This window comes from Numenius arquata, chromosome 9, assembly GCF_964106895.1.
Source record: "Numenius arquata chromosome 9, bNumArq3.hap1.1, whole genome shotgun sequence".
Taxonomy (NCBI): domain Eukaryota; kingdom Metazoa; phylum Chordata; class Aves; order Charadriiformes; family Scolopacidae; genus Numenius; species Numenius arquata.
In genome coordinates, this window is record NC_133584.1 from 26,582,543 (window position 1) to 26,604,749 (window position 22,207).

A 22,207-nucleotide genomic window follows, 5' to 3' on the forward strand; every position below is an offset into this window, starting at 1 on the left:
ATTGAAGGCATAACTGTTTTCAGCTGAAACAATTTCACTCCAATGATTATTTCAGCCACAGTCCACGTAGCTTTCTCCCTCCACTTCTGGGTGAATAAATACTTGTCATTGTGCGCTGAACGCCAGCCAAAAACGATGCAACACAAGTGATTCTTCTGAGCTAATGGGTTGAAAGCCTGTAATTCTTGGGACGTATTTTTAGCTGAGAGCAACATAGGACTGGACCACTTCCCCTGAAAATCTTAGAATGAAATTTCTCCTTTAGGAAGCTGGTGCGTAAAAGCAAAGCTCCCTAGCAAAGGGCTGGCCTCTGATAAGCTATATCTGATCCTCCTGGGTTGTTGTGACACAGCTTGAGCCAATACTAATAACGTTACGGGGAGGGAGAGAAGCAGCCCTGCATTTCCAGCTGTTAGTCAGAACTTCCAACCCCACTACAGAAGTGGCTGTGCCTTGTTATTCCACTTACTGAACTTGAGTTTGAGCTCTCAAAAATATTTTCACATGCTCTAAGACAAGCTTTAGCTGAGATGGGAGAAGTTTAGCACGTGTGGATTTTTTTTTTTATCCCAGTTAGCACAAACATTATATTATTGAGACAAAAAAAAATTCAAGAAGAGAGTGTCAGAAATATGCCTCATCTGCAGAACATGGCATTTTTGTAAAGTACCTCAAGGAAACTTGAATAACCTTTTTTTTGGTAATAGCAGATGCATCTTAAACCGTCCACAACACTCATTCAAGCAGAACAGATAGACCATCATGAAAATTCCAGACCGTACTTGTGTGGTTAAATTCCTGCATGGTTCAATTACAGGAGTTCAGTTGGTGTTGCCTGGATGTGAAATCACCCCAGCAGCTCATCTGGGTAGCGAGGGCATGATGTACTTCAGAGCCCTGGATTACCATGCCAATTCATCCTCACTATTAAAAAATCCAAGTGCAGGGAAGTCGTGTCCCTAACGAACTAAAAACCTTCCTTATTGACCCTTTGCTTTCACCCACCCTAGCTTGGAAGCAAGAGCCTGCCTCCCTTGGTACAGCAGAGGAGCTACAGACACAGACTGCAGCTTTGAAACAGCAAATAATTGTCAAAAGCAGCCCAGAAGATGAGGCAGAATCCATCACATCGCCACTCCCACTTTTCAAACATCAAAATACTAGGGATTTTGCCTGAGAGAAGTCAATATCTCAGCAGACAATTCAGGCAGGTGAACATCCCACTGTTGTTTTAAAGTCAGTCACTTCAATGCACCTGTCACCTCAGGTGGTTTATGCTGAAAGATGGACTACCACAAACACGCTGCTCCTTCTGCAACATCCAGTTATTTTAAGATGTCCTTCCCACATGCGGCAAGGTGAGTTTGAAAGGCGACAGTAAAGCACTGAGGTTACTCCAACCCATCTTGCCAAGGGATTTATTTGGACACTCCCGTAAGGTTAAAATTTGATTGAGTCACCTTAATCCTCACAGGTAAAGCCCAAGACCTAAGCCAGGAGGAACCTGATTGTACTGTTTCCCTTTCCATCCTGACTGTGTTTACATTGAGCTTTTTAGGTAAGACTTTCTGCCGTCACACACTGTCCCCTACAGCCAACAACGATGGCTGTGACAGAAGCATCGGTGAGAAACACCCTGCGATCAGAGCATCCGGACAAGCTGAACCACCCTCAGTGCTGGCTGAAGTGTGACTGACTCCTCTACTGTGCATCTCCTGCTCTGGGAAACTTGAAACAAAAATCCTTCAGGGATCGAGGACTACCTGGAGTTCCTGTTCTAGGACATGAGCGACTTGAGGCAAGTCTTCATCCCTTCTGGGAAAGACCCATAACTGCAACAGCCTTGTGACCAAACTTCTCTACTTGCCATCACAAACAGACTCAGAGTCACTTGGGGCATGTCAGGAGTGCCAGCACGGTATTGAGGCACCAGCAGGTACCAGTAAAGAGAGCTGGGATTGCCAGGATCTTCAAGAGCCACCTGTGGCAACACCAGGCGTAAAAGGAAGACAGAACATCAAGGACTGTAATATATTAATTACAGGTAAATAAAATGAAGTAATTATTATCAGCTACTATTAGATGGGAGATTTAGCAAGAGAGTGCCTTTTTAGTACTTCTGCAGAACCTAATGACATTGTTATTCAATCCAATCATTGCCAGCAAAACAGAACAATTTAGAAAGCAATTAATTTCCCAATGTCAGTTAGTTTTTGCAAAGCTCATTTCAAAACTCACATTGCTGCAACTTCAAAACCCAAAAGCACATGCTGTTCACCATGCTGGATAAAGGCCCTGACTACCAGCACCTATTTGAACTGAACAAAACTACCACTGGCACACTGCTCATCTCCTTATTGCAACTTGGCAGCTGGAGATGACTCAAATCTATTGAAATAAAACTCTTGGAAGCCCTTTTTCTCCCCCTCTCCTCCTGCTGTCCCAGGCTCCTCACCCAGCTGCATGTGCAAAGCAGTGCAAAGTCAGCAGTGTGCGCTACACTGTGGAGGGGAAAAATAAAAAAACCCGAAATCTAGGGCTGCAGGGTTGCAATTTTCCTGTGGAAATAGAGACTAAGGAACCTTCACCCTGATTTTACCTGACCTCCAAGGCCCTACGGCTCATAGACACACAGCAAATGCATCGACTGCCAACAGAGCAGAGCTGCACGGGACAAATACTTACATTTTTTGTTTAATTACTGGATCATACCTGCAACAATGCATAGTTAGGCCTCCCCCTGAGCCCTCCCCTCAAACTGGCAGTGCCAGCAAAGCTTAGCAGATCAGCAACGGTAGAAACAAGATGCTTGGACATATTTTTCATATGTCCACGTGTTTGTTTTTTTTTTCCCTCCCTTCTACAGAGGCAGAAAGAGGAAATGCAAAGGGAAATCTAGCTGAAGCAACCTGCCCAGCTCCCAGCAGGGGCGCTACCGGGCTGAGACACAGTGGCTATTTTAAGATAAGGGAAGGCTGACAAGGTTCAGATGTCAACATTTAGCAGTGGGCAGTTATTTCAAATATTTACACAGCCATGTCCCTTTCTAACAAATTACAAACATTAGGGCTTTTTTGCACGAGAACTGCTGTACAGAAAAGGAAGTGCTACCAAGAAGAGGCTGATCACTTCCCTCGCTCATCTGAGTCAGGACGGAGAGCTCTGGGGATCAAACATGGGCACGTTCAGGAGTGGGGATTGTAATTTGTGACAAAATAGTATATTCAGGGACCTAAAATAACCAACAGACAAGACCAGAGATAACAATGCTTTATTTGTACATTTCAGCAACAGGAGAAATAATTGAAGATGAAATTATCTGCTTTGTTGTAAAGTATAAAAACATTTAATTATAAATATTTAGCTAAAAAAGCGTGATTTATAAAATATAATCTGTGAAGATATATATACACAGTTTAATTGTTTAGCAATTCTTTCACCTGACATTAAAGAGTAGAGGTTTTTCTATTTATTATTCCACGCTCACAGTTTAGTGCTCACAGTTTAAGAAGCAAAACAGACAAGTGAAAAAACAACTGGTGAGTTTTGTTCTGGAAAGGAAAAAAAAAAAATAAAATGCACAAACTGGGGCAATAGTAGAGGCAGAATCTGAGCAAATCCATGTTTAGAGAGAGGTCTCTGAGGGAACACAGCTCCCCTGCCATGACCTACAGCATATATACCCAGACAAGCAGTGGGCATTTTAACATTTGTGGGCAAGTTTCCTGTGTTTGAAAAAAAAAAAAAAAAAAAAAGGCTAATAATATAGTGCAAGCCCTCCAAATTCAGTTCAGCTGAACGTGCTCACCTCGCTGCTCTTCTCTTCTTGAGTAGGGACTGCTCAGTGCGCTAGGCTGGTGTTATCTGTCATGGCTCTAATGAAATCAAACAAATGTCACCTTCGTGATTTGGGATATGAGCAAATTTCCAAATGGAAAACCCCAGTGTGCCATCTGATCGCATCGTCCAGCTGGCAATATCCCTTAAAAAAACAGATACAGCTGCCTGAGGCTGGAAAATACAGTGAAGCCGTACAGTACACTAAACGTGATGGAATGTGAAAGAAGATACATGGTCAGGCAACTTAGTTTTCTATTCCTCATTTAACAGAGAGCCAGCTTCCTCCCTTCGAAGTCTTGGGAAATCTCGCCTCTTATCGGAAGATTTGTTACTATGGCACTTCAAGAAGAAACACTGGAAGACTCTCCAACGTGCTGGGCGGTAGAAAATGCTACAGGAAATGATAATTAATTTGATCCATGACCCTAGTAACTATCTTTCTCTCTTCACAGTGTTTTCACAGTGCCTGCAGCACAGGGCTTTGAAGAAGAAAAGGAATAATCGAGGATGCCTGACAACACCCAACAGCAGTACAAACGTACAGGAAGTCAAGCTGTAATTTGTACACCCTGATTTACACAAGACCTCACTACTTGCCTGTAAGCAAGGAATGAATTAATAGGGGATTGCGAAAAAAAGGTTGTCTAGAAAAGAAGGAAAGAATGAAGTAGGCAAACATTACACTTGTCAGTGCTCACCCATGATTTGCTACTTGCTGTTCCTGCTTTGGGGTGATGTGCTCCTGACACAGTTGAGAGCAAACAGCACATACACAGCTCTTACGATGGACATCATTATGAATGCATAGTAACTGCAAGAGTTGTGCCCTTAGAAACTCGGGAGGATCTTTGGGAGAGGATGGCTAGCGAAGCTGTGATGAGTTTTAGGCAGGATCCAGGCAGTTCTCTCCAGGTAGAGCCCTGATCTGGGAAACGTACCAAGTCATGTGCAATCTCAGAGTGCATATTGGCTGGTCAGTTACTGGGTAAATGCAGATTTTAACTCCCTGAAAGCCGCCCGGCGGTGTTTCCTTTCCTCCTCTTCCCGCTTTCGTTCGTCCTGCTCAGCTTTTATCTCTGCTTCAAACTTACTGGCCGAAGAGAGGGCTTGAACCTTTACAAGAGAGAAAACAAAAGAGCATCAAGCCTCACATCAGAGGGAGAGCCAGAGGCCGAACTACTTCCAAGATGAGCAACACAGAACTGTTTGCTGCACCTCCCAAGCACTTACTGGGAAGCTCTGTCAGGATGGGTCATGTACTAATTACACTGCAGTGCTTGGGCATTTACACCCAATACCTGTTAGGTCGCTTGACTTTAACATCAGTAAAAGAAAGGTCATTTGCTAATAAGTCACTAACAAGTGACCAAAACAATGCCGTCAGTACGGGGTCACATACATTCTTTCTGTAAGCAGGGAGCATGGCATAACTTGGGAGTACACAGTGGGAGAAACTACTGCAGAAAACAGTTCTGAACCACAGCCAAATCTGAGAACATCATACTACACCACGGAAAATCTGCAGATCAAAGAGACATTGTTTATTTGCTGGCTATTTTTCCAGCTTTCATCTCAGTACATCTGCTGTGCAATAGCTGTGTTATGCTCTTGGGAAAAAACTTCTTACATAAACAAGCAGGATTATTTTCTCTCCAAGAGAGCTTTCAAAAGGGGTGCTTTGTCAGCTTCAAATGGCGCAAAGCTCTTTCTGCCAACCCTGGGACCCTGCAGAACAATTTTGATTCCAAAGGTTACAGAGAGCTGCTTGAGAAAGAGATGTCTGAAATCCTATACTCCAAAACACTCCATTCACCACCGAACTCTAAGTGTTCAGGTTGAGGGAGGTTTTGCAAAACGGGAGCCTCAGTCCCAATAGCTTCCAGGACGCTTTTGTCTTCAAAAGCGGTCACCCTGCTAGCCCCATAGAGCTCCTAGCTACGCGGACACAGCTCAACCAGTCAGCTCTACCAGCGCAAGACCCACAGCAGAGATGGTGAATTAAACCATTCTAGTGTTGACTGATCTGCAGAGGAAGGTTGTAGCTAGAACCCAACATAAAGTCTGAAGGGAAAAACTCTGGCTGAGTTTAGGGGTGGGAAAGCATGAAATATGTATCCTTTTAGCTAGGGAGAAATCTGGCAGTATCTTCTGCAGGGTCAGTAGCAATTAAAGCCCGCATGCAGACCTCTTCCATGTTCCTCTGTGCCACACCATACCTTAGCTTCAAAGAAGTTCTTGGCTCCTTTGACTCCCTCAATGGAGACATCTATCTCCGAGAGCTTCGCAAGAGTCAACAGGCCGCTGTCCTCTTCAAGTTCCCCAGCTGCAGCTTTATGGAAAATCAGCAGGAACTGGCAAGACAGAGAGGAAACATTCAAGTTCTTCACTGAGGCTCAAACAACTCAAAATGCAAACAGTGCAGGCATGTACCTGGAGGGGGCTGGAATTTACATTTCTGAGCAACGGAAACTGGGTCTGTATCAATGAAGTGGCACCATGCTCCAGTGCCCTGGCTCTGGCACACAGCCCTGTTGGACTAAGAGGTAGAAATCTCCTAGGAAGAGAGTTTCCTGGGAAGCAGAGCCCTGGTGAAGCACAGCTCCTACCGAGCCTGGGCTGCTACTCCAGAGGAAGTAAGCCACCTCTCCACCTGCCTAGTACAACCACATGGTGGGCTCAGATACACCTCTTTATGTCCCCACACCCTAATAGTGTATTCACAAGCCCCCCGCCAGCTTCCCCAGTGTTCTGGGGGCTCAGATAACATCCCATGACAACAAAAGCAGGGCAAAGACGGCCCTGGCTCACACCTGAACTGAGGTGACAGTGCACTCCTGGTAAGAGAGAACAGCCCAAGTGTGTGCACTTCAAAGGGACCTGGGGACTGCCTGGCTGCTATGAACCCCGCCTTCTGTCCTTCTCAACCCCTGTGGTCCACACAGTATGGAAGGGGAAAACAAAAACAAGGTCAAAAGCACCAGGGGAACAGAACGTAGTTACTTCAACTGGTCACTTGTTTAGGGCATGAGAAAAGTGACTTAAAAAAAATAAAAATCAACCTTTGCGCTATGCCTCAGTCTGTACCAGGGAACCCTGGCTGGTTTCACTAAAGTGAGCAAAGCCTATGTATTCCTGTCGTGCCCATTAAATAACATACAGGAAAGCTTCTCTAAGACCTGTCAGAGGTCAGGTCAGAGGCAGGCCCTTGCGGTAGTCAGAGTGTCTTGAACGAGTGTCCACAGAGCAACCGGCTTGGAAACCTTTATCCTGCATTGGACCATAGGCATTTAACAAATGCGGAGCCACTTCAGCAGAGTGCATACTGGCAAGTGAACTGCAAAAGGACACAAAGAGCCATGTCACCCTCCAGGAAAGCACACTTTTTTTTTTTTTTACTGAAGGAACAAGACTTGCCTGCTTAAAAATAAGGACCTCTGCACCACCTTCAACCTGCAAATCAAACTCCAGGTTAAGATGTGGATGCTCTATGCGTAACCTGAGAGGTCGTGTAACTCCCTGCTATTCCTGGCCACCCCAGGAGGTGTCCCAAGGCTTGGCACAGCATGGAAAGAACAGAGATGGGGACAAAGTCACTTGGGTACAAAAGGAGCACAAGCAACAAAGCTGCGCCACTGCAGCACTTCAGTCCAGGGCAGAGGGCTGCAAATACCACATAGGGTTGCCCTGAAATCCATTTGCACAGGAACATCAAATATCTCTAGTGCTACGCTCCTCAGAGTGCCAGGCTAGGGACTTTGCTTTTTCCTAAGGAGAGCCCGAGCTGTCCCGGAGGAGGGCAGCAGAGTCCCAGCATCCGCACTGAGCCAGCCCCTAAAGCACTCGCCTGCTTCAAGTGGCTCGCAGAAGCTGGTGGAAACGCAAGAATTTGGGAAGGCCTCCCGTGGGGAAGGGTGTGGAGATGACGGCAGCACTGGCTGCCCTCTCGCAGAGGCAGTGTCACCAGGCATTGCTTCATGCAGCAGGCTCGTAACCCATGTGTGTTCAGCGCAGAGCAGCCAGAAAGCAGGCTGTGCTTGGGGACAGCAGAACTTTTCTCCCTTCAAACACATCTAAGAAGTTTAATGATGCTCTGCTGAACAGGCAGAACAGCCTGCTCAGAAAGAAACCAAATCTTCCCCAAAATATCCTCTCCTTTTCCTCAGATCCGCTGGACTCAGGCTAGTTCCTCTCCTCCTCCACCACCCGGCATGGGGACGCAGAGGGCTGGCAGCCAGGCTGGCATTAGTCATGGTTCCTTCTCACAGTTTCTGCTCCACCCTGCAAGTCCCACTTCCTGGCATTGGAAAAGGGCAGCGGAGGCAGCACAATCCTGAGGTCTGGTACAGCTGTCGCCTGAGGAGGGACTGGAAACACCCAGTCATGAGTACAAGTGTGCATGAATCATCCTGAAACTAGGGGACGGGGCAGCAACCCTCCGGTGGAATACAGGCTGCCACAGCAATCCTCTAGTGGAATACGGGCTGCCACAGCCAGGAAGGGCAGGCTGAGCTACAGGAAACCAGGGACTGAGCCACCAGTTGAGGCGGACACAGCATTAACATCAGCCCCAAGGACCCAGTGAGGTGGACTATGGGGCATCATGCTGGTTTCCACAGGAGCAATCAATCCTTCCTCACATCAGCACACTGCCTGCAGCTCACCAGTTACTTGCCCTTGAGGCAGCAGTCCTTACCCACTAGATAACACCAGCCATCTGCATTCAGCTCCCGTTCCCAGCCTGTCTCACACCCTTGCTGGGCCCAGGACACACCACGTGCAGCTAAGCCTCAGGGAAATGTCAATAATGTTGGTACCTTTGAAAGATGTGCTCTCAAGGAGGACAACATGACACACACTTTCCACCCCCACTGACCTCGTAAGAGATAAGAGATATACCTGCTCTCACATCCTTCATGATCCAAGACCCACTCCACACTGCCAGGTCTCGGAGCAATGCTGCAGTTACACAGCCCTGCCGCGCACCGTGCTGGCCTCAGGGATATGAGGAAAGGTAGGGGATTGACCACTGGCAGAAGCAGCCTTGCAACAGCTTGCCAGAAAAGCAGTGCCACCCAAGGCTGTGGTTTAGCACCAACCCTGCTAGCAAACATGATGTGGGTCAGCATTTAAGCTGGTGTGGGCACAGGGGACAGTGGGTAGATTTTTGCGGGTTCTAGATAGCAGCTACAATTAGACATTACTATTATAGCAATTAACTCTGGTTTCCTGTGGTAATGACAGAATTAGACAGTCAGAGGTGGCTCCCCCTCCCCCCCTCACTGTACCTATCCTTTTAAGCCTAAATTTCTTTGTTTGAGTCACAGAGGGAGTCATCATGTGCAGTTAATTGTTGATGTATTGATGGACGCTCAAAGGTCAGTGGTAGAAGGCAGCTTTCCTAACAGGCCCAGCAGTTCATCAGCAGCAAGTCAGAGCCATACAAGCCTGCTTTCCAGGCAACAGCTTACCTGGGGCGGGAGGACATGACACTACTCAAAGCAGCTGCAAAAGGTGACCTACTACAAGTGAAAGAGATCCTTACCAATTCTCTGGCCAGGCCAGAAGCAGCACATCTTCAGGCAGGTATGTCAGGACTCGATATTCTCTGGAGAGACAGACAGGAGCCCTCCGGTGCTCAAGTGACACCCTGCTGAGTTCGGACACTCATTTAAACCAGGGTTTCTCCTTGTGTTGTCAGAGCGCCCCAGGTCAGCTTGGTCACTCTCCATGTGCTTTCTTGTCACCACCACCGAGAAGCGGAGTGGGGCAGGGCTATGGGCTGGTTCAGGCCTCCTCACCCACCAGGAAACCTGCCTCCCTGCCAGTCCTCTGCCCAAACACAGCAGCCAGACACGGTGCATCTGCAGCAAGGCAAGAAGCATCCTGCTCCTCTCTACCACGGGAAGCTTTGGGTATGTGCCAAAGCTGCTGTATAATTTGTCCCCAGAGCTCTGCCAGGGATGCTCCTTCATTCCAACCCATGTGCCACTCGAGCTTGCATTTGCTTGACCATCATTTTGCATCTGGTGGGAAGCTACAACAGCACCAGCTGCCGCACACCGCCTGCCAAGGGCTGGCAGCAGGGGCGGCCTGTGCCAGCTGACGGGCGGCCTAGCAGGGGGCTGTGCTCCAAGCAAGTGGTGGCAGAAGAGGAGCCGCTCTGACACTTGTGCCGCACCACTGGTGCCAGGACACCACAGCATCTTCCAGAGCCTTGGGGATAAGCGCACTTCTCTTTCACAGGAGAGCCCCTGCAGCAAGCCCAGAGGCTGGCTCCTGCTCTTCAGCCAGGGTGAAGGGTGGCCCAGGGGGCACACAGAGAGGGCTCCTCCAGCCCACACAGTGATTTGGCAATCGCAGTCTGACCTGGGGCCAAAGGCATGGTGCTCTTCCTGCTCCGCTGGATTCTTTGCTACCCCTGGTTCACCTCTGACCTGGCATGTTTCCTTCCCTGCCCAGAGGAGCTGCCAGCTTAGGGCTTTGCTGGTGTGAACTGACAGGCTCTTACTTCCCAGATTTGCTTGTCCTTCCCACCTCTCTATGGTGCAGGCCCTGTAACCCAACAGTTTTTGGCTTCTGTCTTTTACTGCTGTCCTCTAGCAGCAAAAGAAATGCAACAAAACCCTTGGGGGGACAAGAGCAGGGGGGAGATGGTGTGACATGCCAGCACAGAGAGATGGTACAGCAGCTCTGCAAGCTGCCAGTCACCCCTCACACCCCAACCAGCCCAGACGGCCATGGGCCCTGGCTGCTTATCCTCCCTCCCAGGCACTGCCAAAGGTCCTGGCACTTCCAAGATGAAGAACTTGATGTCCTGACCTGTGGAGAGCTCTGTGCCTCATTTTCCCAACCAAGCCCTCACCCTGCAAGAGGCACGGAGAGACCACAGCCCTAGCAGAAACAAGGGAGCCCCAGCTGCTCAGGGCCTACTGCAGCCATCCCCTGGGACAGGAAGAAGCAGGGCAGCAGCACAGCCCTCACAACCGCTGCAGGACACAAGCAGCGCTGGCCCTCCTGCAGCTTAAGGAGCTGTCGGTTAACTCAGAAAGCCGCAGTGTGACATACGCTTCTGACTGAGACAGCAAAGTCTGGGAGGAGGAGATGATGCAACAGGAGGTTTTGGTATCTGGTCTCCCCCTTCCTGCTGAGACAAGCTGGGTGCCCTTGAGTGCACGCAGGTCACCGCTCAAATTCCTCCCTCCTCCATCTGGCAGCAGTTCCTGGCCTGCCCACGCTGCTCCCAGCGGCCTCAGCACAGCGGTGACAGACAGACCTGTTCGCTGTGTGTCCCTGCTGAGCCGGCAATGCAGTGCCAAACTGCTGCATCACCACCTTTATTCCTCGCTGCAGGGAGGTGACCACCCTGCGTGAAGTTTGTTGTAGCTGTTCACCAAGTGATGCAGAGAGGGACCCCAATATAAGCTGGAGGAGGAAGACTCCTGCATCCTATGAGACCAGCTGCTCCGAGCAAAGCCCTTGCCCTGCACCTGAAATGAGGGGCCTGAGCCACTATACTGCAGGAGCACTGTAATGAGACCTTGTGACTGGACATGCCACCTCCAGCTAGAGCAGGGAGCTCTGTCACGCTCCCAGGCAGCTGCAGCAGGGCTCAAATGTGCTCCCAAAGCAAGCGAGGGGGGGGTTGGAGAGGTTTGGCATCAGGTACCATTACTGCCACATGGAGATGGGTGCTGCCAGTGGTCCACAACTCAAGCTCCCCATGGCATGGGGAAGCTCAACTGCTTCTCCACTATACCCCACAGCTGGAGAAACACATAGAGGACAGGGCTACCTACATCCGGAGTACAGGGCCTGGCTGCCTTCTCCTTCCACTCCACAGCCACATCCCTGCCTGCTCCCATGGCCACCCTCACCTCACGGAAGCTGAGCTTCCCATCGAAGTCTTCATCCACCTCCTTGATCATGTTCTTCAGTCCCAGGTGGGTCTGCGGGGCTCCCAGCTTTTCCATCATCAGCTTCAGCTCCATCAGGTCAATGTACCCATCCCGTCCAGAGTCATACCTGCGGGATGCAAAGGGGAGGGGGTCAACCCTCATCATCCTCCATATCCATCTTCCCAGAAGAGGAACCATGCAAATGGATAAAGTCACGGGACGGTTCAAAGCTCAGGGGAGAGAGGAAGCTGCACAACACAGCCAGTTCTGAGATATATTAAGCTCAGGGAAGTAGTGGGCAGCTTTCCGAGCTGTCTCATCAGAGAGAGAAGTGCTCAAGGGAGCTCAGACCACACCACCCACACAGAGGAGCATGGAGGAACTCAGCTTATCTCAGTGGGATTTCCATTTCGCCCATTTGCACGTCCAGCACAAAGGTTACTTACACACAGCTTACACATGCACCAGCATGGTGAGGCAAAGGCACACTGGAGTCAGCTGCTGCCAGGTCTCCTGCTCAGTTAGCAGAGAAACAGGGAGCAGAGACCAACCAGAACCTCCCTGCAGAGAGCAGCTATCTTTCTTTGTAAGCAAAACACACCCCCTCTTGCTGTTAAGATCTTTCCTCTCTGAAATGGCTTTGTACTACACAAGCACTGTGCTCCAGGGCCGCTGTTTATTCAGTGTCCCTGGGGCAGAGCAGAATGGCAGTCCTGGGGGAGTACAGCAATCCCAGCTGGTGCCAGGGGCCACACCACAGGGCCAGGCTGGCAGCAGAAACCAGTGCCCACCTCTAGGAGCAAGAATGGAGTGGGACCATGCTCGCAGTAGAGCACAAAGGACTGCAAGGACTCTTTGCAGGAGGAGAGGGCACCCGTGCAAGGGGCAGAGTGCTTTAGGGATGGGGAGGCAGTGACCTGCCGTGCTCAGCGTGGGACCGTGCACCAGTTCCTCCCCTGACACTCACTGTGGGCGCAAATCAAGAATCTGGCCCACCCAGCGCTTCACACCTACCAGAGCCGTCACTGGGTTTCAAAGTCCAAAGGCTGGAGGGATGGGCGCTCTGCTATCAGACAGCCTGTCAATAGCCCTCCCTCATCCTGGTCGTGCCACCGGGGTCCGGAGCAGAGCCAGGGGCACATGGAAGGACAGGACAGGCTGGGCTCAGCCCCGGTGCACAGCCTGCCACTGCCCCCTCGCTATCATCTCAACACTGACAGAATTAAATCCTTTCAACCATTCAGAAAGGAAACCGTAGGCATGTCACTGAATCCTTTCCGTTGGCGGGAGCCGGCCAGATCCTCCCACTCATCATCTTTCATTGACTGTTAGCTCTCTTCCAAAGAAGAGAGGGCTGAAGCCATCCCAGAGAGAGACCTGCACAGTTGTGGTTACACTGGAAGAAAGCCCTTTCCAGCTGAGAAACCTCACAGCCGCAGAGGAAGCTGTGGCAGAGGAAGGCAAGAACAAAGCTGCTGGCTCTGAGCTGCTTGCAGGCGCGGGCAGCGTAAGGCAGGGCTGCAGCCAAGAGCTCTGCCCCTGCTTTTACAAGCATGGGCACAGGGTGCTTTTCCCCCCAAACTAGGGTGGCCTCCAAGCTTCCTTTCCAGAGTCCCACCACCTCCACAACCATCTTTTATACTCTCTATGCCTCTTCATTTCCAAGGGTCCCAGACCCCGAACAACTGGGATGTCACCACCAGGCTGGCACACAGCCTCTGCTACCAATCTGCCTGCACGCTCCACACCCAGCAAACCCTCAAGCTCACCAGGCCAGACAGCTTTCTGGAAAACTAGGAAAGAAACCTCTGTCAGAGCAAAAACCAGGTCACAGACCTGAGACGTCACAGGCAGGAAAGGCAGCAGGTTCATCACAGCAAGGAAGGCATCAGTTAATTAAGGCACACATTCACAGCATTCCCCAGCCCAGCTCCGAGATGCACTTTTGAGACCTCAGAGGAGCATAGTAAGTGCAATATTTAATTGTCAATTTGCTTTTCCTTTAAGTTTGGGAGAAACAGTGTGGAGACATTCCTCCGGAGTAAGGTGGTTGAAGAGGCAGTGCCTTTGATCAGATAAAGCAGCGAAGCATATCCAGGCAGGGAGGCACTTGGGATTGGGGGGTTCATTTCGGCCCCAGCAAGCTCACGCCGCCCTTTGGCTGGGTGCGGAAGCAGGACTACACTGAGACCCCCACCAAGGGCTGCCCATCCGGGGTGGGGACATTGCCCAGCCCCTCTCAGAAGCACTGGATAATGGAGATCAAGGCCCACGCCTGCTGTGCTCATCTCACCCTTCTGCTACGGACCCTACCTGCAGGCAAACACCAGCCCTCGGTGCCTGCCCTGGCACTGAGCCCAGGGGCAAATACACCACCCCGAAAGGGTTAAGCGTGGGGCACGGCTTCAGGGCTCGTCATCCCTGCGGAGAGGCAGCACAAAGCCAGGATTGTGAGAAATGGGGTCTCGCCAGCAACTGGCTGCGGTGGCAGAGCGGCACGCTGTACCAGCCACACAATGGGTGTTGAGCACACCGGGCTGGGGTACAGCTGGCGCAGAGATGCACCCTGAAATCAGGTTCCCAGTCCCTTGCAGTGGGGGACAGCCAGACAGAGGAGCTCTCAGGCCCCTGGACGCTCAGTATCAGCTCCGCAGAGCAACAGCAGCACCCTGCAAACTGCCACTGCATTCCCTCCCAGCCCCCCTCGCCTCCTAAAACAGTCTGAGTATTTTAAGGAGCTGGGTACAGCCACTCGGCTGCCACCAAGCCGTGCAGCCAGACTATTTAGGGAGAGGCATATTTATAGGGCATGAGAGACGGCGCGATTCATTCCCTGCTGCCCCCCCACAGGCACAGGCTCTCAGCACAACAGGGGACGGTGCAGGCTGCACCTTGTTGGGTCAGCCAATGCTCCCGGCACACCTCAGCCCTACCAAAAACCCCACTGCCTGCTTTTTTGGGAACTCCCTTTCAGGGCCCAGGACTCCGGCCAGCCCCTGAGACTGCTCACATCCATTTCACTGCCTGCAGAGCAGCCCTGTCCCAGTGACAGACACCAGTCAGCCCTAGCAGGCAGCACAGGCAGAGCTGGAGGAGGGCACCAGGGCAAGTCTGATCCCTAGACACATGCCAGGGAGCCATCCTATACTCCAGGAGTGGCACAGCAAGAGCACACGGTACTCGGGTGCCTCACCAGCCCTCCCAGCCCCGCCATCACCCGCTGTCCTGCCGTGACACGGGAGCTTTGCTGCCTTCAGCCTCAAAGCTCCCCCGGGCCGAAAGCCAAGCCTCACCCGGGTGACACGCAGGCATTAGGGACAAGGGGGGGGTCTCCTGCCAACAGGCAAAAGACATCTCTCATCAGGGGCAGGCAAGGCAGTCAGTGCCACAGATGGATCCTCACCTGCGACAGCTGGGATGCCACAGGTAGCGACGAGCACACCAGCCGGCACGATAAGGCTTCCCGGCGCTGCCGCAGCAGCATTCCTGGCAGCAGATGAGACACAGACAGCGGTTGCCAAAATCTGCTGCTGCAACAAGGATGCGCCCAGATTCCCACGCTGGCTCGCTTCCACCCAGGCTGCAGAGCGTGCCTGGCTGCCAAAGCGCTGGGGGAAGAAAGCAGGAGCAGAAACCAGGAAGGTGGGCAGGGAAGAGGGAATCCTTGCTGAACAAACTTGCTCAAGAGCAAGAAGTGTGTTACGCACAATTCCTGCCCGTGTACAGTCGTTCTAATGGTGTTAGGCAGCACAGCTGTGGAGGTTTACACCGCAGAAGAAAGAAGGGAGGAAAAAGGAGATGCTGAGGACTGCATCACCTGTACTGACTCTGCAGTCACCTTCCCCAACTGCCTGAAAAACCCCAAGGGGAGGGAAAAAAAAAAAAAGATAGTTGAGTGAGAAATCCCAAATCCTGAAGGATCAAAGAGCAGTTTCTAAACATTCATGCTTCTTGAGAAAGGTTGGAGAGAAAACCTGCCCTCCCTGTACACAGTCGCTGTACCTGAGCTTGCTCCATATGCTACAGGCACCTGTACTTTGATCTGCAGGTCCTGCATGCTGCAACAGCCTAATACAGGCTTTGAAATAAAGCAGTTGGAGTAATGGTGCTGAAGTAGTAATAATCTCCTCTTAAATATTTCAAAATCCTTTCTAAGTAGTACTTTATTCCCTCTGAGCGTTGCATTTCACCTTACAAGGAGGGGGAGGGGCTGATCTCTTCTCCCTGGGATCCAGCGACAGGACGCATGGGAATGGTTTAAAACTGCATCAGGGAGATTTAGACTGGACACAAGGAAGCATTTCTTTACCAAGAAGGTGGTCAAACACTGGAACAGGCTTCCTAGAGAGGTGGTCGATACCCCAAGCTTCTCAGGGTTTAAGGGCATTGTCCAAGTGCCTCTTAACGTGCTTTGACTTTTGGGTCAGCCCTGAAGCGGTCAGGCAGTTGGACTAAGATGATCGTTGTAGGTCCCTTCCAACTGAAATATTCCATTCTATTTCCAAGAGCTTTGGAAACAATTCCTCAGTTGGGGAAAGGAACAGGCTCCTCAGCTGCACGCTCTTTCCTCCCCAGCTCCATCCTCCCCAGCTGGACCAGCAGGAGCTCTCCTGCTCTTGGAGGGACATGAGGGCAAGACGAATATCTCCTCCAGCAGGATTTCCACCGAGATGCTGGGCAAGACCTCGAGGTACTAAAGCCTGCAGGGCCCAGGCTTGGTGCTTGGCACCTGGCGTGGCTGAGCACCCATGGGGATGACCTCCCTGACTGCTGGGACTCCAGAGACAGCCAGTCACACCGGGAGCACACCAGTCCTGTGGAAGAAGCAGGTCTGCTGCAGCGCATCAGGCATGTCCCTTGGTACATGGGCACCCGGTGAGGGGCTCCCAAGTGGCTCAGGGAGGGCAAGTGGACATCGCAGCCTCTCCCACCAGCCAGGCACAAGGCACTCATGAAACACATGGGCAACACATGAAATTCCTTAAAGACAAAAGGAACAGTAAGGCTGGAATTTCTCCACTCCCTCGCACCCCGCAGATGAAGCCAGTGGCTGTTCTTCCCTCCTCTACATACCTCAGAAAGGTCACTCCCACCAGGCACAGCCTCAAAGCCTGGCTTTCACACCCCCCTCTGCCACTGCCCCGGACAAGATGGCACCAAGGGGAGCTGCAAGACTCCAGAGCTCCCGAGTTCACTCACAAGACTCAGGGAAGGAAGGTTATCATGGATACCAGAGTCCCCACACATTGTGAGAATAGGCAGCTAATTAGGTCACGTTATAATTAGCCTGAGCTGCAGACTTCCTGATTCCTCTGCCAAAAAAATACCCACCCCAAAAGCTGTCTGTGCCCAGTGGCTCCTGCATGCTCCTGTACAGCCCCAGCACCCACAGCAGATACCAACACCCCATCCCTGGGGGAATAGGGCCAAAATGGGGGGATGCTGACAAGAGGAGTCTTGCATGAGATCAAGGAAAAGCGAGCCCAACCATGGTAACAGGAGCAAGGAGCATTGTTTCTGCTTTGGAAGGGTGCTCCTGCCACACAGCACCTGGATGGAGCACTGGATTTCAGGAAGTTCCACGTTCAGATGGGCCCTTTGCTTCCACCCTGGCACAGGGTGGCTGCAGCCACTGGCTGTACTGTGGGACGCCCTGGCAGATGCCAGAGCAGCTGCTATCACCAGTGACTCCCTCTTCCTGGCCAGGGCGCCCCGACCCAGCCCACACCACACCCAGGTCCTACAGGCTCAAGTTTAGTCCTAACAACAGATTTACAAGTCCCACTAACTGATAAGAAGCACTTTTGGATGGGAAGTCCGATAGCAGAAACCTGGCATCCTGTGGCAGTGATAAGATACATCTCTGCTGGTCTCAAAGGCTTATTTTTTAACGTTAGTAAGAAACACCAGGTTGTGGTGGCCAGGGCCAATAAGCCATAGAGAGAATAAAAGCCTTAATCCCATTAACTCAAGCTCTGACTGGCAGGAATTAAGGGGAATATTTCCTCTCCTCCTGGAGCACGTGGTGTCAGCCAGTACTTGAAACGGGTCGCTGGGAGCAGATGGAGCAAAGACCAGATCCCGCGCCACAGCTAACACCAGGTGCCTGTAACGGAGTGAAAACCAGGACAGGGAGCACAGGGGAGCACGCAGACCAGCTTCTCCCCCTTTTGGCATGATCAGCCAGCGCTCAGCTGCAATAGTCCTCACAGGGCGCACAATGTTTTCCAGCTACATTGACCAGCTGATTAGCATTCAACTGCAAAGCCTAGGTTTCCCCGCTTACAAGGCCGGCGCTTAATGAGCTCATTGTTGAAAAATTCGGCTGCAATTCAGCTCTCCCACTTTTTATTTCCCAAACCACTGCTGTTCCTTTCCTTATCCCTATTGAGGCAGTGCCGCTGCTCACTCTGGGCTCTCGCCCGCAGCTGCCTGCATCATTTGTCCTCCTGCCCTCACAGCACCACATTCTCAGCCCTTTGCAGAGTGGGATCCCCTTTAACCACCATCAAAAGGGGCACAGAAGCAAGCACAGCAGCAGTCTCCCCCGGACCACCTCCCTTCCCATGCCCAGCTGCCAGCACGATGCTGCCCGTGCAACAAAGAACTCTGGTGAGCTCACAAAAGCCCATCGCCCAGTCTCCCGCAGCAACAGCCCCGTCTGGGGCCAGCAGTACCCCGCAGCAACAGGAGCTGGGAACATTCAGCCAGGATCTTGGCCTCCTCACAACAACCCCAGCCTCCAGGGTGCCCAAGGCAGCTTCCAGTAGGAGGACAACGACCTAACAAGTCACAAACCCTGCTGCGGTCGCTTTTATAAGCTGAAGTAGGCCCTTGCACCTTGCTGTGACACCCCACATAGCTCCTCTGTGGTCCTGCCTCCTTGTGCCAGGCAGCAGCTCGCCCCCAGTCCGGCAGCCCTGCCTGCAGCCAGCTGGCACGTGCGGCCACCTACCTGACCCCTCTCCTTGGGGCTGGGAGGACATCAGTCCCCAGGAGGCACAGGGGTCTGTGCTGCTAGAGGGAAACCTGAATAGAGATAATTAAAGCTACCCAGGCATGGCCTGACTGCAGGAGCCAGGATGGATGGCTCATGGAGGAGAAAAGAGGACAAGATCATGGCCCTGGGAAGGGCCAAGCCTTTCTGCTTACAAAAGCAGCTCTCTGCGTTGCCACCAGCAGTTTGACTTTAATACAAACCATCCTGCCAGGAAGGGAACCCCATCGCAGCCCCCAGGAAAGGGGAAACAAGAGAAAGCTGTGCTCAAGCTTTGTTTGGGTGCACAGGAAGGGGAACCAAGCTTGGCAAACGGGACCCTGGAAGGAGCCACAACGCTGCCAGGCAGAGCCAGCCGAGCTACTGGGGATGTTCAGGGTCGCAATTATTGATGGCAGGCATCCCAGAGTCACTGCGAAGCCCCGGGACACAGACCCACCAGGTACCCCAGGGTGTGGGGCAGCAGTGCCTGTGCTATCCCAGCCCACCCAGAGCGTCCCCCAAAGCTCATGAGTGCCACCACAAACAGCCACCGTCCCAAACCCAGGTAGAACAGAGGCAACACCAGGCCTGAGCTCCAGCCCCGAGTCCGAGGCAAACCCTACGAACATCTTTCCCCCCCCCCCCCCAAAGCCCTGGGACAATATGGGGATCAGATGGCGCTGGTAACCCGCCGCAGCTTCTTCCAGCCCGACCGCGAAACCGCCGAGAAATGCAAACATCTGGCCAAGAGCAGGCAGCCTCTCTCCAGATGTCCCCCCCCGGGGAAAAGCGCCGGGAAGGTCTGCGGAGGGAAAGCAGAGCCCCAAACCCGACACTCCCCTCCCACCCCCCCCACTCACAGGCGGAACATGCGCTCCATGTCCTTGATCTGCCGGCGGCTGAACTCCTTGAACTCGGTGTAGGGGTTGAAGACGGCGGCCCGCCGGGGCTGCGCCGCCCCCTCGTTGATGTCCTGCCGCCGGCACAGCTTGGCGCTCAGCTCCGCGTCCGCGCTGGCCGTCAGGCAGCTCCGCTCCCCGTCGCCCCCGGCCACCACCTCCTCGCCCTTGGCCACCTCCTCGCCCTCCGCTGCCGCCCCGCTCTCCTCCAGCTGCAGCCGCCGCTGCAGCTTCTGCGCCAGCTCCTCCGAGGCCATGGCCGCCCCCCTCCCCGACCCGCCACTGCCCGGCGGGACCCGCTGCCGCCCCGCTCCTGCTCCTGCTCCGGCCGGGCCTGCTCCGCCCCGGCCCGCAACTTTATTGCCTCACTTGGAAGGGAGCGGGGCGGGACGGGGCGGGACGGGGCGGGGGGAGGCCGGGACGGGGCGGGCGCTTAAGGAAGCGCGGCGGCCGCCGGGGGGTTGGCAAGGGGGGGGGTGTGGGGTAAACCCCCTCCTCGTACCCCCGTACAGCCACAGTCGGCTGCAACCCCACAGGCTGACCCCCTCACGTGTACACTCCCCACACGGAGAATCACCCCCACTCGGGTACACCCCCAGAGGCTATCCCCCCACGGGTACCCACCTCCCCAGGGTGGCAACCCCTTTCTCAAGTACAAGCCCGTGGTCACCCTCCCACCCACGCCCCCCACGGGCAGGTTCCCCTTCAGGGAGCCCCCTGCACCCCACACCTCACCCTGGGGTGCACAGGCCGTGTACATCCCTACAGCCTGCAACCACCCCACCCCATGGGTTGAGACGAGCCCCCCCGGCCATGGCCGAGGAGAGCAGCCGGGCCCTGCCAGCTCCCCAGGCACCCCACAGCCCACCCCACACCCGCAGGGACAGCAGAGGCCAGGCAGGGACCCCTTAAGCCCTGCCATGCGCCTCCCCTCTCATCTCCTTGGGCTAAAATTATCCCAGGACAAAGCTCAGCTCAGCTCTGGGCTCCCCCTCCTTCTCCGCAGAGCATGAAAGACAGGCAGCCCCTTTCCGCCACCCCACTCCCCTTCCTGGGCCAGGGCGCAGTGCCATCCCCACTGTCCCCCAGGCTCTGCAGGGACAGGGGTGTCCCTCCCCAGACCCTCTGTCCCTGTCCTGGCTGATAGGAGGCTGATGGCATCCCCCGAGATAGGATTAGGGCTGGCGTGGGGTGATTTAGGTGGCTGCTGATGGGATTTACCCACTGGGGAGGAGGGGGAGAGGAAAGCACCGGCTGGGACGTGCTGCCTGCTTATGGCTCCCGCATGCCCAAGCTTGTGCGTCACGGGCAACCTGTCCCTGCGGCTGTTATGTGGCTGTTTCACACCACCAGGCCGGTGGTAAGCAGCTCTCTGACCCTACCGTGATGTGGTGACCTAGAGTTGACCCTCCTGGGCTACCTCATTCCCACCAAATCTCCTCAGAAAATGACTGCTCAGGCTGTTTGCAGCAACCCTGAGCTAGTACCTGCTGCCTGGGCAGCTCAAGGCTGCCCCAGCAAGGGTCAGGATGGCTGTAGTGACACCACAGCCTGTGGCACAGGAAGGCCGCTGCAGGTGTTACACACCAAAACTGTCTGCAAACATGGCTCCTGAGTGGAAGTGATGGCATGTGCTGTCCACACACTGCTTTGCCCTCAGACGGTGCCATGTCCACGGTGGAGAGCAGCTCCTTTAGCCCGAGGGGCATGGGGAAGAGAGCTGACAGCTGCTGCCGGACCACTGGCCACCCTTGGGATTTATGAGCCCAAAGGCCTTGTCTTGCTGCAGGGAGTCCACAAACCCAAGTACAACCAAGGAAACATCAGCAACAGTGCAGCTATGTTGCCACCTGCTGGAAGTGAATTTGAGGGGTACGGGAAGATCGGCAAACACAACGCGAACAGTCATCTGCAATTTTGAATCAGTACAACAGAAGATACCTAAAGAAACTGGATAATGAGAGCAGTGAAGTCTCTAAGGAATGTTGATGAGAATGAACAAGCACTGCAGAGAGAAATATACATTGGGTTGTACAAGAGAGTGTAAATAAGAGCCAGAATATTAGAAAGTCAGAAAATGGGAGCAATATTGCATGGAATCATGGAATTGTCAGAGTTGGAAGGGACCTCTAGAAATCATCTAGTCCAACTCCCCTGCTAAAGCAGGGTTGCCCAGAGCACATCACTCAGGACTGCATCCAGGTGGGTCTTGAAAACCTCCAGAGAAGGGGACTCCACGACCTCGCTGGGCAGCCTGTTCCAGTGCTCTGGCAACCTCACTGTAAAGAAGTTTCTCCTCATATTTAAATGGAACTTCCTATGTTCCAGCTTGTGCCCGTTGCCCCTCGTCCTATCGCTGGAAACCACTGAAAAGAGTCCAGCTCCATCATCCTTCAACCCACCCTTTAGGTATTTGTAAACATAGATAAGGTCTCCCCTCAGCCTTCTCTTCTCCAGGCTAAAGAGCCCCAGCTCTCTCAGCCTTTCCTCCTACGGTAGATGCTCCAATCCCTTAATCATCTTACTTGCTCTACGTTGGACTCTCTCCAGTAGTTCCCTGTCTCTCTTGAACTGGGGAGCCCAGCACTGGACGC

The 22,207-nt window shown here is 52.9% G+C and overlaps 1 protein-coding gene across 3 annotated transcripts; it reads right to left on the bottom strand.

The window, feature by feature from the left end:
- Positions 1-3,254: 3,254 nt before the first annotated feature.
- Positions 3,255-19,938, bottom strand: EFHD1 (EF-hand domain family member D1). Of its 3 annotated transcripts, none has more exons than XM_074153528.1 (5): positions 19,790-19,870; positions 19,575-19,663; positions 11,715-11,862; positions 6,057-6,191; positions 3,255-4,953 (listed from the first exon to the last, which is right to left on the bottom strand). In XM_074153528.1, the coding sequence occupies exons 1-5, from the start codon at positions 19,868-19,870 to the stop codon at positions 4,819-4,821; spliced, it is 588 nt and encodes a 195-aa protein (XP_074009629.1). In that variant the 3' UTR covers positions 3,255-4,818. The 3 variants fall into 3 exon arrangements, with proteins under 3 accessions (XP_074009629.1, XP_074009628.1, XP_074009627.1); XM_074153527.1 differs by having other exon boundaries at positions 19,772-19,870; XM_074153526.1 differs by having other exon boundaries at positions 19,575-19,938.
- Positions 19,939-22,207: the final 2,269 nt, after the last annotated feature.